This window comes from Acanthaster planci, linkage group LG07 (genome assembly GCF_054643075.1).
Source record: "Acanthaster planci isolate LZ-2023a linkage group LG07, COTS_SCS, whole genome shotgun sequence".
Lineage (NCBI taxonomy): Eukaryota > Metazoa > Echinodermata > Asteroidea > Valvatida > Acanthasteridae > Acanthaster > Acanthaster planci.
The window spans coordinates 11,920,460-11,937,339 of NC_141783.1; the positions used below are offsets into that span (position 1 = coordinate 11,920,460).

Below are 16,880 nucleotides of genomic sequence, written 5' to 3' on the forward strand. Positions count from 1 at the left end.
TTTGGCTTGAAATGTTCTGTTTGCCCTTTGTCCAGTTAGTAAGGTCATTGAAACAACTGGACGTGCAGCTATGGTAGCGATGTCATTGTCGACTCACAGACACTCGAGAACAGGATAGACGAAGAAAAATTTGTGTTGTCGGTGCCTTGTGAGTCTGGGTCCCTGTGGCTGCAGTATGTCTGTAAGGAAGAATAGACTGCCTTCAGGTTGTTCGCTTGTCGAAAACAACAGAATTGGTCTGATAAGGGATGGCTTTGGCTGGAACAGAAGAAAGTTAAAGTTGCCTGGTGACTACAAGACAGACATCGACACTATCCACTTGTTCAGCCAATCTGTACTGATTGATGCTGTCAACGATCCTTTTCCTCAATTTAGAGGCCTATCAGCTCCTCGGCTCACTGCACGTGCTGCACAAACAGTGATTGCATTCATTGGACACTGTGGGAATTTCTAATTGTCATTTTAAAATGCCATTTAGTTGTCTGTAATGAGCACCTAATTACATCACTGCACATTGGGCTTCAGATGGACCCTCCCCCCCTAAAAAAAAAAACAAATCAGCGCATGTTCTGGTATGAGGGGCAGCTATTGCAGCCTTGATAACTGATGTGCACCGTTTGGGAAGTTTTTTGGACCCACAGGTGTGGAAGGCTGCACAAGTTTTGTTCATGTTGTCATTTGTATGTTGTAGAAGAAGCCCTTGTGTCTTGTGAAATATCGCTGTGGTTAATTTTCTCTTGCATTCATATAAACGCTGATGTTACAATTCAGTAGCCGAAGCACTTACAATGTAATGATCATGTATACAAAGTTGGCCAGTGGGATGTTTATTTCAACCTTTCTTCTGTTGTCCAAATACAATTTTAAGAGCATTTATTTTACACATATTAGTACATGTACATTTGATGTAAAATATACACCTAATACTTTTTGTATCATCACTTTTTGCAGAACTTGTAGAAAAAGATAAGAAAGTTGACTCCAAAAACAGAGAAGTTAACAGTCTTTTCTGAACAGGAGTCAACTTAGAATGATTTCAATAGTGTTGGAGACATACTTTTCCCTACACTTTCAAGACAAAGCAATAAGATTTACTTTCAAAGTTCTGAAACAAACAAATGAATTTGAAAAACCTTATTAAACAGGTTTTCCAATTTCACAGTAACATCATACAAGTAACAATAATGACCTCAATGTCAGTTAACATCATTAACACTTTGAGAATTAACGTGAAAACAACGCTAACAGCTTTTTTTTTTGGAGCCCGTGGGCGTGACAACACAAATGCTGGCCCAATTATCACGGTACCAGTCAGTCCATGCAACGTGTAGGTATTGGCAAGAATCTGGTTTTTACATACAAAATAGTAGCAGTTGCCTGTAGGCCTGCGTGATAGTTTTCACTATTTGGTTTACCGTCAAGATATTTTTTCTCTGTGTACAAGCTTACACATCAGTGGAACTCAAGAAGTGGGTATTTCAAGGGGTAGCCTGAGGCAAACATAGCCCAGCACTTCAGGGGGTAGCCCGAGGCATACATAGCCCAGCACTTCAAGGGGTAGCCTGAGGCATACATAGCCCAGCACTTCAAGGGGTAGCCTGAGGCAAACATAGCCCAGCACTTCAAGGGGTAGCCTGAGGCAAACATAGCCCAGCACTTCAAGGGGTAGCCTGAGGCATACATAGCCCAGCACTTCAAGGGGTAGCCTGAGGCATACATAGCCCAGCACTTCAAGGGGTAGCCTGAGGCAAACATAGCCCAGCACTTCAAGGGGTAGCCTGAGGCAAGCATAGCCCAGCACTTCAAGGGGTAGCCTGAGGCAAGCATAGCCCAGTACCACAAACCTTATATGCTGCTTGGGGGCCTCAAAACCTCTGGTAAATATTTCATGGATAATTCATATTTCTCAAATTTCACCCCTGGGAGTCACAGAAAGCAGCTGTTTTGCTCCTTCCACAAACACGAAAACACAAACTTAGGAGATGCCATTAGCAACATAAGTGCCACCACACCCGTGCTTTCATTGAAGCGTGTTGTCTATGCCTTGTTGGTCAGAGGTGTTGATGAGAGTATGGCAACACTGCATTCCCTTTTTTTCAAGTTTCCAAATTCTTAAGGACTGGATTCCAATGCTGGCTGCTCTTGATGGCATCGAAGGCAAACCCTGGTTAGGAAACGTTTGAAATTTGCATGAAAAGCCCTTAGCAAGCATATCACCTAAATCAAAATTTCAGTCCAATAATAAATCATGTGTGAATATCGTACATGTAACAATAACCCATCTCCTAACAATGGGGTGAAAAAGGGTGAACATTTCACCCAAATTTGTCTTTTTTTGGGAGGGGTATGATTGACTTTGCAGTTTAAATACCATACAGAAAAACTGAAATATTACTTGCAAACTTCAGACTGAAACTATCTGGTGATATTCTTGGCTTGTGGCAGCATTCTTTTTTTCAGCAAGAACAAGTCTAACTCAGTAGAGCACAGACTGAATTATGCTGGAAAGGTCCACGCTGTACCAACTAAAACTTCTTATTACACCTTTCCACTCGTGTTACCATTCAAACCCAGTTACTTAAGATGTATTAACCTCATAACTTTCATGTAAAGACACCTACATATGTAAATTGGAGGACCCCGACAAACACAAGGCCAACTGTCACTCCCTTAGTACATGTACCTACGTGAGGTCTTTGTGTCAAATCCAACAGAATATAAGTTGCCTAGTTGGCAGTATACACCATCTGACGTATGTATGCATACTTCCCGGCCTAACCTGACTGCATATATACTGAGAGGATAAAAAGCCCTTCCAGATGTTGGCAATACGCGTTTCTGTCATACAAAATCTAGTTGTCCATATGTGTGTAGCACTTCCAGATTTCAGCAAATAATAAAATACTAACACTTGTTCACACAAATATATCATCTGCCATACCACAATCTAGCTCTGTTCTTTGGGAAAATCTTTTGACCATGTATATAAAAAGAACAGATGCGTTTTGAATTAGATTTTTACAATACATTTATTTTTAAGTTTTATACCTTTCACATACAGGCAGGGTTATTTTATTAAAATAAAGTGGTGTTTTGGCCACTCTATTCAAGCTTTTTTGTCCACAATTATGCAGAAACTTGTTTTTTGTCCAAATATATCAATTGTGGCAAAATGTGCCCACGTTCTAAGGCATCATTAATATTTCCTCCTCTCCAAAATGACACAAGTCAGCCTTTAAATTAATTTACATTTCAATTTAATTTCCATTCAATTGAAATGTATCATACCACAAAAGATTATTGTATGTTTATTAATAACAACTACCGACACTGGCAAGTAATGATTTAGCAAAGTTTTCAACAACTACAGCAACAAAAATGGAATGCTCATTTCTCTGTCACAGCAACCTTATGTACATATGCTTTTCATTTCTGAATATTTGGACACAAAGAAAAATGAATCAAATCATCAGTAATCTGTGGAATATTTGAAAATGCAAATCCTCAGCACAGCCCTACTGGTTCGTGCTGACACAAAGACCCTGACTGGCTTAGCTGTACATGTACATCATGCACAGAAAACTCAAACAGGTGTTTCTTTGCTTGATGCTAACTGTATCAAGACAAGGCCAAAAATTTGTCTTTATTAAAAAAAGAATCATGAATGTCAGATTGCTACACTGAATTGCTTTTACAAACACAAAATAAAAAAAAATAGAAACGAGCCTTCTTGGTTTAGCTGGGTAATACATACCAAAATACACAAAAAGTAACAAAATAAAACTTTCTTCTGTTTACATTATTGGATTACGAATCTGCCGCACTCCAAATACAATTTAGAGAAAATTTTTTTAAATAAACATTTGATTCACGACAGTGTTTCTTTGTGTTTTGAAAAACTAAATAATGGACAAAATTCATTTTTCCCCTCCTCTGACCCTAGATATGTAAATTATACAGGAAAAACTGGAACATTGGAATTTGATTTTGATTTATTCCTTCTTCCGACCTTGCAAGATTTCATGCTATGTTCATAACCCAATACAAAAATATTGGCCTTAGGAAAAAAAGTTAAAGTGCCCTGTAAAGTTCAGAAGTGACAGCCTACACAATGATCCAACGCGCCACAATCCGAAAGAAAAAGAAATTATCTGAGTGGTGTCATGCTCACGGGCAGATTTACACATGCGCTAAAATCCCTCAACTGACCAATGGCCAGGCACGCAACGAGGACATCAGAGAGAAAGGGAGTAAGTGTTAAGCTCTGCAAGGTCTATGCAGGGTGGTCCACCTGGCGAACAGCAGTGCAGCACTCGCCAGGAGAAAAAGAAAGAGGAAACCTGCTGATCAGTGGGAAAATAAAGTTGCATGCATCACAGGCTGGCGACAACTTGTCTTAATACAAACGTACCCAGATGGTCAATTCATGGACAAGCGAAACATGTATGGTACCAACTAAGTAATGTCTTCTCACTGTCGGGGCAAGGTCAGTCTGCCAGAAAAAGAAGGTCTTTCGAGTTCTATATAGAAGTCACTATAATTTACAGAAAGTACAAAATGCATGTGGAAGCTTAATTCAAGGAAAATAGCGTAAAGTTAAAGTAGAACGAATTTGAAGCCGGTCAGCATTTGCCCTACATATGTGAACATAGCAAAAATAAAACAATCTTTACATTTGAGGACACAAGCAAACCCTATATTGCCTCTTTTACAGCACCCAGTAGACAAAAACAGATTTTCTAGCTCTCATCAACAAACTATTTCACAGAATAAACTAAAGTCACCGAATTAACATATTGGTAACATATCTTTGATAATCTTTCCCTCAGTAAAGTGGTTTCTAAAAACCAAATGTGGTTACTATAGAATGCGCAGATAGTGTACAAATGACTTTGTAAATATCAGTGAAAGTTCTGTGAAAGTTCTTGGCAACAAACCAGGGCCCAATGAAATTAACCTGCCAATCAGAAAACATCTCCCAGAAAAACTGATGTGACAGGCGGAAGTCAGTGGCAAACCCCGTTGAACATGCATCATTTGTAAGCACATTTTGGTGTGATGCACCCAGTGGATTGCACTGAATAAAGTGACTTTACACTCTAGTAATTTTGCACACTTCTGTCGCATTAGGGCGCGCTTATTAAATTCTATGGTTCTCATTTCTTTTACCACTTGAGATAAGGTCGGTCGGTCGGTCGGAAAAAAAAATCCTTTACAAAAAAATTCCATGTTGCTAGTGAAGTGCTATGCACGAACCTCAGTGGGCAATGGAAAAGTGCAGTATACCGAACGTTCACGCGAACACCGACCGTCGCTGTTGGTTGTTTGCAAAGTCCTCAAGGCTTTTGTTTTCAGAGGTCATGCTGGCTAATTTTTTTCACGTCAGTTTTTTGGATTTAGGTCTTTTTAGCAGGGTTGGTAGGAAAAAAAAAAGTTTTTTTTTCCCGTGATCGGGAGCCCAAAATAGAGTCGGTCAGAAATGAGAACCATTGAATATAAAAAGGGTGCCCTTATGGGCATGATGGAGCCTACCAGGCTATTTCATCATACTGGAAAGGAGATCGATGGGCAAGGGGAAGATGATGGTTGAGTTCCTCTCGCCTGAGATGGCGTTGAGCGTCTGCAGGTAGCGGAGCTGGAGGGCATTGGGCGACTCGGCGATGATGTCAGCCGCCTCCTTCAGGGCGCGGGATGCGTTCTGCTCACCCTCCGCAGCGATCACCTGAAAGATCAGGAATAAAAAGTATGTCATTGTAAGTCAAGTGACCGTCTATTTAAAGGAACTCGATAAAGGCAGTCTTACACTAATACATTGAAGTTATGCTGAAATGGGAACCTACTTTTCACATTTTTTTGTGTGTTGGAAGAGTTGGCCCAAAATCCTTGGCAGAAAAATTTGTGAGGTACATGTAGGCTGCCACATGTTTGAGCAGACCGAGACTGGTAATAGATCCATCCAATATGCGGGGAATGAATACAGCTATACCGAACAAAATGTTATACCAAACATTTTCAGACTTTCAAGTGTGTTTTCCAAATTTCAGTGGCACAATTTGGAAGAAACTGAGTAAAAAAAATAAAATAAAATAAAATAAGTAAACCACCTGGATGGAGGAAAAGCTGTGTGCCTGAAAACAAATCATGAAGCTGCTCTGGGAAATGCTACTGACCTTTGCCCTTGCTTCCCGAGAGGCCTCGGCCTCGGCTGCCATTGCGCGCTGCATCTGGACTGGCAGACGGACATCCTTACTGACAAGAGGAAATGCACACACAAGAACAGAGATGATGACGTTTGGCACGATGGCTGCATTATTCAAGAGATGTCAAGCCAGCTTTTTGGAAGTGCACACTTATCACCATTTACACTGTCCATGCTATTCTTCTGACCCCTTAGGGCATTCTTGCCGTGTTGTCAACAAAGGCACTCCATACAGATAGCCACCTCAATGCAGAGTGAATGGAATATAAATTATTTGTACAAAGTTTGAGCTCAAACCTGTTGCGCACTGTAACGATGTGTGCATAATGATTGGAACTGGTTATTAATTAAGGACTAAAGAAGCTAGAAAAAATGAAACAATAGCATACAAGAGACAACCGAAGGGCCATAGCAAAATCAAACTTGTTCAGTTTCAACTCAATAAATTATAAGATTCTACCTACAATAGTAAACCACAGAGGGGGCTTCCGGGGGGGGGGTGTAAAGCACAAATCAGCTAAGCAAAATACTGAGGGTTTTTACAAGCAAACTAGCAAGTTTCATCTCCTGGCATCTGTTGTTTCATTTCTTTCACTTTGTTCCCCGTTTTTTCATTTTTTTCCATTTTCGACTTATTTCCAGGGAGGAAAGGTTCCTCCTTACATTTCCACCCGTTCCACCTTGACACCCCAGGGATCGGTGGCCTCATCCAGCAGCCCTTGCAGGGTGGAGCTGATCTCCTCCCGATGGCTCAGCACCTCAGCCAGGGTCTTGGTGCCCAGGACGTTACGCAGGGTGGTGGCAGCCAGCAGCTCGGTGGACCGCTTGTAGTTCTCCACGTTCAGAATGGCCATGGTGGGGTTGGAGACGCGAAAATAGACCACGGCATCCACCGTCACAGTCACACTGTCCTTGGAGAGAACCTGAAGTGAAACCAATCAGTCTCATAATAACAATGGGGTTCTTAAATAGCTCTTTTAACTAAGATCAAAGCGCTTTCCACTATTATCATTACCCCTGCTCACTGGGCCCATGAAACCTTCCAAATACCATCTCAGCTCCCCAGGGAGCACACAGCTCGATGCTGCCATTTTGGCACAAAACAGCTATTCAACCGTAGAAACCATCTCCGCCCTTACAGGTACCCACTTACATGGAGAAGCAATGAGTGACAAAGTGCCTTGCCCAAGGGCACACGCACCATGACCCCCGGCTGGATTTGAACCCGCAACATGCAGCTTTACCCGCCGATTGCGAATTCAGTGCTCTTAACCACAAGGCCACTGCACTCCATGACAAAACATGCTTCCAGTCAGCAATATATGCAGAAAGCTATATGCAAAATGTCCAATAAATTTTCAATGAATTTTTTTTTAATTCCCTTTTTGTTTGAAAAGGAGCCATGATTTTGATTTTTTTTTTCAATATAACTGATTTGGTGCTGCATCTAATGTTTTTTTCCATTCCATGGAGAAGACTCAGGCAATCTACTCTCCTTCGAATCAAATTTCCATTCTATTTATTCACGTGATCCACTTGTACAGAACTACATGTGTACAACCTTTCTCACTGTTCATCCCAATTGTTTTCTAGAGAGTGTTTCTGGTTGTTGGTTTTACAAGATCTTTGGCCATTCTCTTGTGCTTTCTTAGGGGAAATTTTCATTTTCACAAAGAAGTTAATTTGATTAATTGTACAGAAAAATGTACCTAAGTAACTAATATATCAGTGCATTAATTTAGGCTTAAATTAAATGAATTTTAGGTTTAAATTACATTACTCTATACATAACAACGCGACTCAGGCGGAGCGAAATATATTGTCTGGGCTGTACTGTAATTAATTATCAACCTACATGGATTTTAACAAATTTAGGGCAGTAAGGGTCAATTAAGTATTAAGCCCAAACTAATGAAGAGTATAAAGAGATGTAAAGAAAGTCTCTCAACATTTTTCTAATGATTAGATCAATGGGGAAAATATATGTTTAATGACCTACAGAGGGTGCGGAAAGGTGATGAAGCCTACCTCTTGAGGGGGAACATCAAAGGAAAGTGTCCTGAGGTCCACCACACGGATCTCATCGATGCAGGGGATGATGACAAACAGGCCTGGCCCCTTGGGCCCGCCCGGCAGAAGGCGGCCAGCACGGAAGATGATGGCTCGCTCGTACTCTGCAACTGTCTGATGAGGGTGGGATAGCAGGAAAGATCAGCCCCCAAAAAGCTTACAATTAGCCAGCCAGGATAACACAGCCCAAAGCTGTTGATTTTATTCAGGGATGCATGAAATCTGCGAAACCAATTTAAGTGAAGACAGAGAACTGTGGGTTTTTTTCTTAATAATGTCAGCCATCTTTTTTATATTGCGCTGATATACAGTAGAATATCGCTATAACAAACACGCCGGGGTCCACGCTAAATGTTCGGTACAGCGGTCGTTTTGTATAGCGAAATTTACTGCAGAACGTTTCATTGCCATGTTGAATAGCGCCCTCTCTTGTCTAACTGAAGTGCACCCTCTTGTGATACCATGGTTCACTGTTTTCATGATGTTTTGCTGTTGCATTCACGTTTAAGGTTTCTAAAAATGTGTCTGTTAACTATTTTTGTTTTTTATTAAATTTTAAGTTACAAAATTGATTTCAAGTTTATCCTAAAATTTGTGAAGCTACCGCTCAGGATCGATCTTTGATGCATGCTGTGGCGAATCTCGGTACAGTTGTAGCTTGTGTATTGGCGGAGCCCTCTTTAGACTAATGTTAGTGCAATGCCACGTTGCGCGTGCCGTTTTCCTTCGCACCCGATCATACAGAGTCACAAAACCAGTCTCCATTCAATACTGTTGGCAGATTAACTGTGCGTGCCCTGGCAATCACTAGATGACGACTTTGAACAAGTGCGGACTAATGTACCCAGTTTCTCAGCTAGTTAATTGCAACTAACTCTTCAACAACTAGTGGTTTTCCCTTCTAATGCATAGGGAAATAAGGGCCACTCGTCACTCTCCAACATAAAAAACACTGTTTTATCAAGTCGATGTTCGGGAATAACCCGAATAACAAACGGCAACTGCATAGTGTTCGGTAAGTTTTGTGCACAAAATATTGGGAGCCAAGGACGATGTTCGGTACAGCCGAATGTTGGGTACAGTGGTGTTCAGTATAGCGGCATTCCACTGTATATCATTAATTTTACCTTTGCACTCTCGTCAGCTCAAAATTGCAGACAGAATATTTGATCTTAAAGTGAAATCTTTCCAGGTTATGGTTACGTACATCCTTACATGAAATTGGTTATGGAATTTGGTAAGAAAGGAATTGGACTATTTCGACATGTCCAAAGTTTGAAGTTTTATGCTGTTCACATGCAGGATGATTATTTGCACAACAAATCTGGGTGTCCAAAACTGACCCATCAGATGTCTGAAAGACACCTTGACCGCACACTGATGAAACGTTTGGCCCTCTGAACCCACCTTAAAGATCATCCATACTGAGATGGGCAAAGTACAGATGATGAGAATAATGGAGAAGAACATGAGGATGTAGATGCAGCAACCGAGACTGGACTCATCAGAGTCTGGATCTGAGGTGATGGACAAGATGCAACAAGGAAAACTTAGAAAGAGTTCCGCACATGCATACCACATGACACCCTGTGCGCTAACCCTACGAGACTGGTCTGAAGAATTTTTTAAGTAAATACATTGATATCTTCAATGCTAAAATTGACTCTTTGGGACATGTTATTGTTTTCTGATGGCTAATATACCACTGTAGGGAAAAACTGGGGATGTTCGAAAATGCTTCAGCTCCTCAATTAAATTCCAAATGATCATGGTGATCATGATGATCACATTAATCAGCACTGCTGTTATGATGCATAATGTATGACAGACATCTCCTTACAGCTACGTTAGTTCTACATTTTTCAATGTAAAATGGAACAAAAAAAACTAAGCCAAAGTGGGGTAGACTTTTCTCAGTCCAGGCAAATTCTCTATAACCTCAGACATTGGAGTTCTTTTTAAAAAAATTATTTTATTTCTTTACTTTTTCACATAAAACTCTATGTACCTTTCATTAGAGATTAGATTTTTGTTAAGGCTCAGGGGGGAGGGTTAACGAGAAAAACGGCAAACCATTCAATTAAGTGTGTCATCTTTTCTTCTTAATTGAGGAAGCTTAACTCGTTTTATTACACTTGTTTATACCAAAGCAAATTTTCCATAGATGTTATCTCTTTCCATGATACTTTTGTGTAAAATGGAATTTTCACACCATGTACTGCAACAGGCTAGGTTTTCAGCTTGCATCTATCCTATTCCTAGTGCTAGAAGTAGCCTACATGGACATGTACTTCTAGTATGGTACAGTAGGCCATGCCCACAGTACATGTACATGTACGTCCAACCCATATGCTCATTAGAATGGGAGATTAACATTTTTTTAACTTCCCAACATGCCCAATGGAGACTTATGACATCATGTTTATTATACTCTTTATAGCATCATGTTCATCAGGTCATGAGCCCTATACTAGGCCAATTATAACTAGGCCCTAAAGCCAACTACTAGACTAGGGCTGGGTTCTACTTCCACGGGCAAGCAAATGGCTGGCAGTCGAAACAAAAACAGAGGAATAATTTCACAAATCTTGAGCAGCCATTCGCACAAAATCGAAGTTTGCCAAGGTTGGCCTGCACGTACATGTATGAAACCTGTGTACCGTGTCACTCATCGCATGCATGCGGCATGTAACGTGTGGCCTTGTAAGACATGGTACATAACCGGACCGTAAACCATGATTTCCTACCTCCATCCTGCCGAGCAACATACAATCTGTCGTCCCCATGTTCTTCGAGCTTCGTGGGCTTAACATTGCTAGAAGTGGAAGCCATATTTCGCTCCCCAAGATCAGCTGATGACTGACTTTAGAAATAAATTCTAGTGGATAATAATAGCTGTCATATTCCAAGAGAAACCAGTAAAACGGCAATCGCGCACTGTCCATGGACTGGTGTCAAACATAATTAATTTGTTTGGCGCGATCAGTCGATCAGCACGTTAAACCGATCGCTCTGCGCGTAGAAATCTATAACCGGCGGCCAAGTGACTGTAGTTAGATCGACCGATCGCGCAACACTCGACCGACCGCGCAAATCAAAAGATCGCGCACAATATTTTCACTGACACACTGCACACAAGCGCAATCAGCGACTGAGGAGCAACACATAGACTTTCTACCAGTCTATTAAATTTATTTATAGGCCTACCTGCACATTTATCTTCGAGGGGGGAGTCATGTTGCCTACCTGCCTGAATGCAATACTTAACTTTATTGCTAAATTTCAAAAAGAGCATACTTGGTTTTATTTTGCTCCTAAAATAAATACGATCTTTGAAAGCCATGTGCATAAGAGTACAATGTACAAGCAAGCTACTGCATTCACGTTTGGGTTTCTCCCATCAACGTGTTTACGTGACTTATATTTGCAGTCGATAGTAGGCCTGTCTTCATAATTAGTGAGTTTGTCGCAATGTTGCAAATATGTCATGATCTTAAGTCTAGTAGTTACCACCCGCTTGTCTGAGAAAAACAATTAAAGTTTCCAAATGGTTTTAACCGTTGGCTGAACCTCACAGATTTGAACATCATAGTTATTTTTAAAAGTTTCATTACCCTATACCACGAGGCCCATGCAAACCATGTAGAATCTGATTGGATTTGCAAGATTGTTTACACGTTCGTTTGAACTGTTGAATGAGATCTGAGTGTAAATAACTATGAGAGAAACAAATCATGCCGACAAACAATGCGGAATTAAAGATGGGCCGATCTGTCCCTTACGTTGAGGGAACGACATTCCACAGCCCGCCATATTTTTGCTTTCAAGTTAAAAAATATTTCAGAAGAAAGATAAACGAAACATCTGGGACTCTCCCTTTGAATTTGCGTTGCCCAATGCACGATGCATGATGTAATCAACAATTTTCAAGCGCTTGTGACCCTCTCACTGACAATCCTAAGTAATCCAACCCCGTCGACAAATATCGCTGCTGTCAGAGTTTGTTTCTGCGACTCATTTATTAATTGTGCAACCCCACGACTTTTGAACGTGTACAAGTGAAAGTACGCAAGCGTATAAGAGCCACTGGCAGAATTTTTTTCCGAGATACTATCTCGTCGCGGCGACTTACTATCTCGCCGCGGCGACTTACTTGTATCCAGACTTAGTCTTAATATGTAGGGAGTTGAACTAGTTTTAGCTAACTCGCCGCGGTGAGAACGGTAAGTCGCCGCAGCGAGATAGTATCTCGAAAAATTGTTTTTGCAAGTGGCCCTTATACGCTTCCGTATGAATGGGATGTAATTATTAGATGTGGTTATTTTAAAGTACATGTACGTTCACACTGGACAAATTAAGACTTGACAGTGGTAATGGACCGAGCCGTACGTGAGTCATTAATGAAAGCCAGTCCCGTCCAATATAGAGCCTGAAAGTAAAAGGTCACGTAGCGAGCTTCCGGAACCCTCGCGAGGTCCTCCCGTGGGGATTTTACGTTGGGCCGTCCTATCACGTTCGATAATTTTTGGAAGAATAATTCCTAACTGAAACCACCCCATGAAACACTCATGTCGGAATTTTACCTTTGTCTTCCTCAAGTAATATATAGGAAAAGTCACGTGGAGATAGGTTAAACAACGAATTTTCTTAACGACCTTTCACTTCCGGCGATATCTTACCTAGGTCTCCATGTTGCGCATTTGTTTTCACTACCTGTGCTTACGTGAAAACGAGATTGTACAACGTTGCAAAGATTTAATTACTTACGTGCAGTCGATGGGTTCCAGATTCCGTTGAATCGACATCACGCAGTTGTTGTCAGCAAAGGTTGGATAACAGATTAGAATCTTTCGTAATTGAAGGAGAATGTTGCTTTCAGTTTATTACTTATAAATTATAAGACTATGTAAAATATTTATTTTGATCTGTTTTTTATTTCGGCTTTTACCGACGGAGTACCATAAAATTTCAAACCATAAATGTTCATCTGCGTACGAGACTACCTCATTGCACTGTTCTTCGTGTATTTTAGATTTTCGGAAGTAATTGATATACTGGCAAATATTTTCCAAAGCCCCTTTTCCGAGTTGGATTTTTTTAAGAAGAAACTGAACGAAAAAAATATTACAAATTCTTAAATCTTTGCACTTTATTTTACCTATCCAAGGGTTCCGGAAGCGCGCCAACAGGGGTCAACTTTCAGGCTCTATTGTCATGTAGGCCTAGTTAAGGAATCGCTTCGACTGGTGGTGCGTTAAAAGAAATTGATTTGTTCTGTCGCACGTGTACTCACTCACTCGAAAATCACTGTGACATACATCGTATTCGATTTACCCTAATGCCGTTTGATAGATTACACTCTACAAGCCTGTATCCATAGTTCAAACCTTTTTACAAAATGGAATTGTACGTCATTTTGGACAGGGTGTACGCGTAGGCCTGTGTCGTGTATTTCAAAAATATTATGTTACAGTTTTCATGTTAATCAGAAACTGGAGGTTTTTCTTTTGGGGTGGCGTTTGTTAATGTTTTTGGATTTTTTAAAATGGTTTACTTCACTTTGATTCGTTCTCCATCGGTAGCACACCTCGATTTATGAGTTGTGCATGCTTAATTTTTGTATACCCATGTTTAACCAATAGGTCTATTGCCCTTTCTGCCATTTGAGCTGATTGGTTCTTGATTTTCCACCTCTTGTCTAAAGTTGCTTTGGTCCATATAGTTTGTCTGAAAGCCTATACTTTGATCCTTTACTTCGCTTTGATTTATTCTGCATGGCTTGCAAACCTAATTTGTTACGCTGATGTTATACTGTGCGCGCTTATTTTACACCAATTTTACCATTGTCACGCGTTGATTCTTGATTTTTACCTCGTCTGCTTCGGTCTAGTTTGCCTGAGAGCATTTGGAATGGGACTGGGCTGTGTTTTGCGGTATACATGACAACAGCGCGACCTTCCAAACAAATGATAGCATGTTTCGGCGTGACGCTCGCTGGAGAATGCACGTCCGCCACATGAGAGTCCCCGCCTCAACCGATGCGCACGTCATCCTTGTCATCTTTCGTGACGTTTCCACGTCTATTCGTCTCAGATATTACGCTGTCGGTGACTTCTCCCCGGACTGCAGGAAACCTATACATTCTTTGCAGCTCATCACAATACAACAAGGCCTTAATTAAGAAACTCCAGCTTTGTGGGATTCTGATGGTTCGATCAAGTATAGGAGGCATCATGGATTCAGCATGGCTGGAATCTCTTACAAGTGCGCCCAACAACACAGAAGAACTGAGAACTGCAGCCGGGATTGCTCTGCCAGCTTCCTTGCTTGTACTTATCCTCCTACTGTCTGTATTTGGCAATGCTGCCGTGATTATTGTGATGCTGAAGACCCCTCACTTGAGAGAGAAAACGACTAATATTCTTCTGATCAACTTGAGTATGACAGATCTGCTGAATGCCACACTGGTGATGCCCGGTGCGTTGGTATCTCTGATTGCAGATAGGTGGCTCTTGGGGATGTATTGGTGCTACACCCAATGCGCCCTCAATTACTGGTTCATCATTGTGTCCATGTTAACTCTTGCCATGATCAGCATTGATGGGTTTTATGCTGTTATACACCCGTTGCATTATATGAACATAATCACGCCAAAAGTGACTAGACTTGGCATCTGCTATGCGTGGTTCCAAGGGTGTGTGTTCGCCTTGATACCTGCTCTCTACCGCTGGGTCGTCTACGATTATTGGGAAGTGGTTTGTGCCATCGATTGGGACAACGAACACCACGATGAGGTGATTGCGTACGTCAGCGTGGCGTTTATCACCTGCTTCCTCATTCCGACTGGTGTCATAGTTTTCTGTTACCTGAAGATTGCCTGCGCTGTGAGGAGCAGCTCAGGGCCCCAAATCCCTCGAGGGGGGCGCCGCCAGCGGCAGGATGTTAGGGTCATTCACAGCCTGACCGTCGTGGTAGTGGTGTACTTCATCTGCATGAGTCCTTTCTGCGTTACTAAAGTCTTGAAAATTTGCCTCGGATCGAGCTCGCTGCCTCCCTATCTCAACCTGACTGCGTCATGGTTTGCGTTCGTGGCCAGCGGTACCAACCCCTTCATCTACGGAATCTTCCGTCACGACTTCCGCCAAGCCTTTAGAAATTTGATCTGCAGAAGGGAACGGATTTTTCCGTCCCCTCCCGAACGCCCCAACAACCAAGGGACGGGTCAAAGCCAGCTCACTGCCAGAGAAGAAGGAACTATGCCAATGTAGTTTAAACGCTGGATTAAACGAAGACTGGACACTTTTCCCAGAATCTTGCGCACGTTGAGAACAACCCTCGTATTCGATGTGCTGTGTTTTACATGTAAATTTTAGATTGGACAAAACAATCACCGTCTTGCCACAGAATTCGCTAACACTAATGAGTGACCGTTTCACAGATTCGCAAATCAATGCTCTGTAAAGATACACTAGTCAGTTTATATACGTTATTGAAACGAAAGTAATTCGAAGTGCACGATAAAGAGTATAACAAAAACTCTCAAAATCTTGCTTTCTTACAACTCTTGTGCATTTATTCCATGGTGCAAGGTCTCCGACGAAAACATGCCACAATGAAACTTTAGCTTCACTGACAAAAGTCCTTTTGAAGCGGTAACACGCTGATGGCCATGACACCGTCCCCGGGGAGATTTCACTGCATTAAGACAGCCACAGCGATTTGCCTACGTGAGTGAAATCATGTCATCTGACATCAATGCAGCGTCTGAAGATTAGGCAAGAAAGCTCCTTATTGCAAGCACAGAAACAAACTCTCTGGGGGCATGATGTGGACAATAACCTGAAAAGACCTCTTAGGCCCATTTCCCGAAAGACCACTTTGCCCAAACAGTTCTGAATCCTCCAATTTTAATATTGTTCTGCACAAACTCCAGGGAGCTGAGATATCCTTTTCTGTCAATACAGTTGTACAGTCGAATTAGCGATGGAATGGCACAGGAACAGAACAAGAAAATCAAAACTCGTCATGTCGAGTCGAAGAGACACTTCGGGCAAGGTTCAAGCTCGTCGACGACGCCAACCGCAGGAAGGTTTTTACGGATTAGACTCTATGTGCTGGATGGATCGGCAAGGCCACGACCCAAATAAAGAGTTCAGAATACGAGATTCTATCGGTAATGTGTTTTGAGAGCAAACACTCAGAAATGAATTCGTGTTCCAGTCTCAAAAGTAACAGAAACCCCCGAGAACTGCCTATATTATACTTCTTGAGGTTCAGCTTCAAGACTTCAGAAAATATAGTGATGATAAAATGCGTTATGATGTAAAGCAATGCATAGTACAGTGTATGCATGGTTCAAATGCATAACTCTCTTTGGCCCAAGTGTAGTCTAGCTGTCTCAAGCGTGTAATGATAACACTACAATTGCTCCCGATCCGGGTATCTCAAAGATGTGGATCCCGCAGGACTTCACGAAAAATCTACCACACAAAGTTGTAAACCAACAGCTTGTTCAGAAGTTCACCTGCCCCTCGCAGTTGGGTCCCCCTACGTACCATGCACGGACGGTCAGCCGATTTTGTTCGCATTAGTGATTAAGAGTAAACATTCC

General features: G+C 41.6%; 2 protein-coding genes across 3 annotated transcripts; one reads left to right on the forward strand and one right to left on the reverse strand.

The window, feature by feature from the left end:
- Window positions 1-5,042: 5,042 nt before the first annotated feature.
- Window positions 5,043-11,327, reverse strand: LOC110981808 (mechanosensory protein 2-like). 2 transcript variants are annotated; one of them, XM_087138893.1, is made up of 6 exons: window positions 11,017-11,327; window positions 9,677-9,780; window positions 8,228-8,383; window positions 6,863-7,122; window positions 6,171-6,249; window positions 5,043-5,722 (listed from the first exon to the last, which is right to left on the reverse strand). In XM_087138893.1, exons 1-6 carry the CDS (start codon window positions 11,099-11,101, stop codon window positions 5,537-5,539), a joined length of 870 nt encoding a protein of 289 aa, XP_086995019.1. In that variant the 5' UTR covers window positions 11,102-11,327; the 3' UTR covers window positions 5,043-5,536. The 2 variants fall into 2 exon arrangements, with proteins under 2 accessions (XP_086995019.1, XP_022095436.1); XM_022239744.2 differs by having other exon boundaries at window positions 9,677-9,786; window positions 11,017-11,324.
- Window positions 11,328-14,155: 2,828 nt separating this feature from the next.
- Window positions 14,156-16,837, forward strand: LOC110981778 (D(1) dopamine receptor-like). The gene has a single exon (XM_022239667.2). It carries the CDS (start codon window positions 14,308-14,310, stop codon window positions 15,535-15,537), a length of 1,230 nt encoding a protein of 409 aa, XP_022095359.2. The 5' UTR covers window positions 14,156-14,307; the 3' UTR covers window positions 15,538-16,837.
- Window positions 16,838-16,880: the final 43 nt, after the last annotated feature.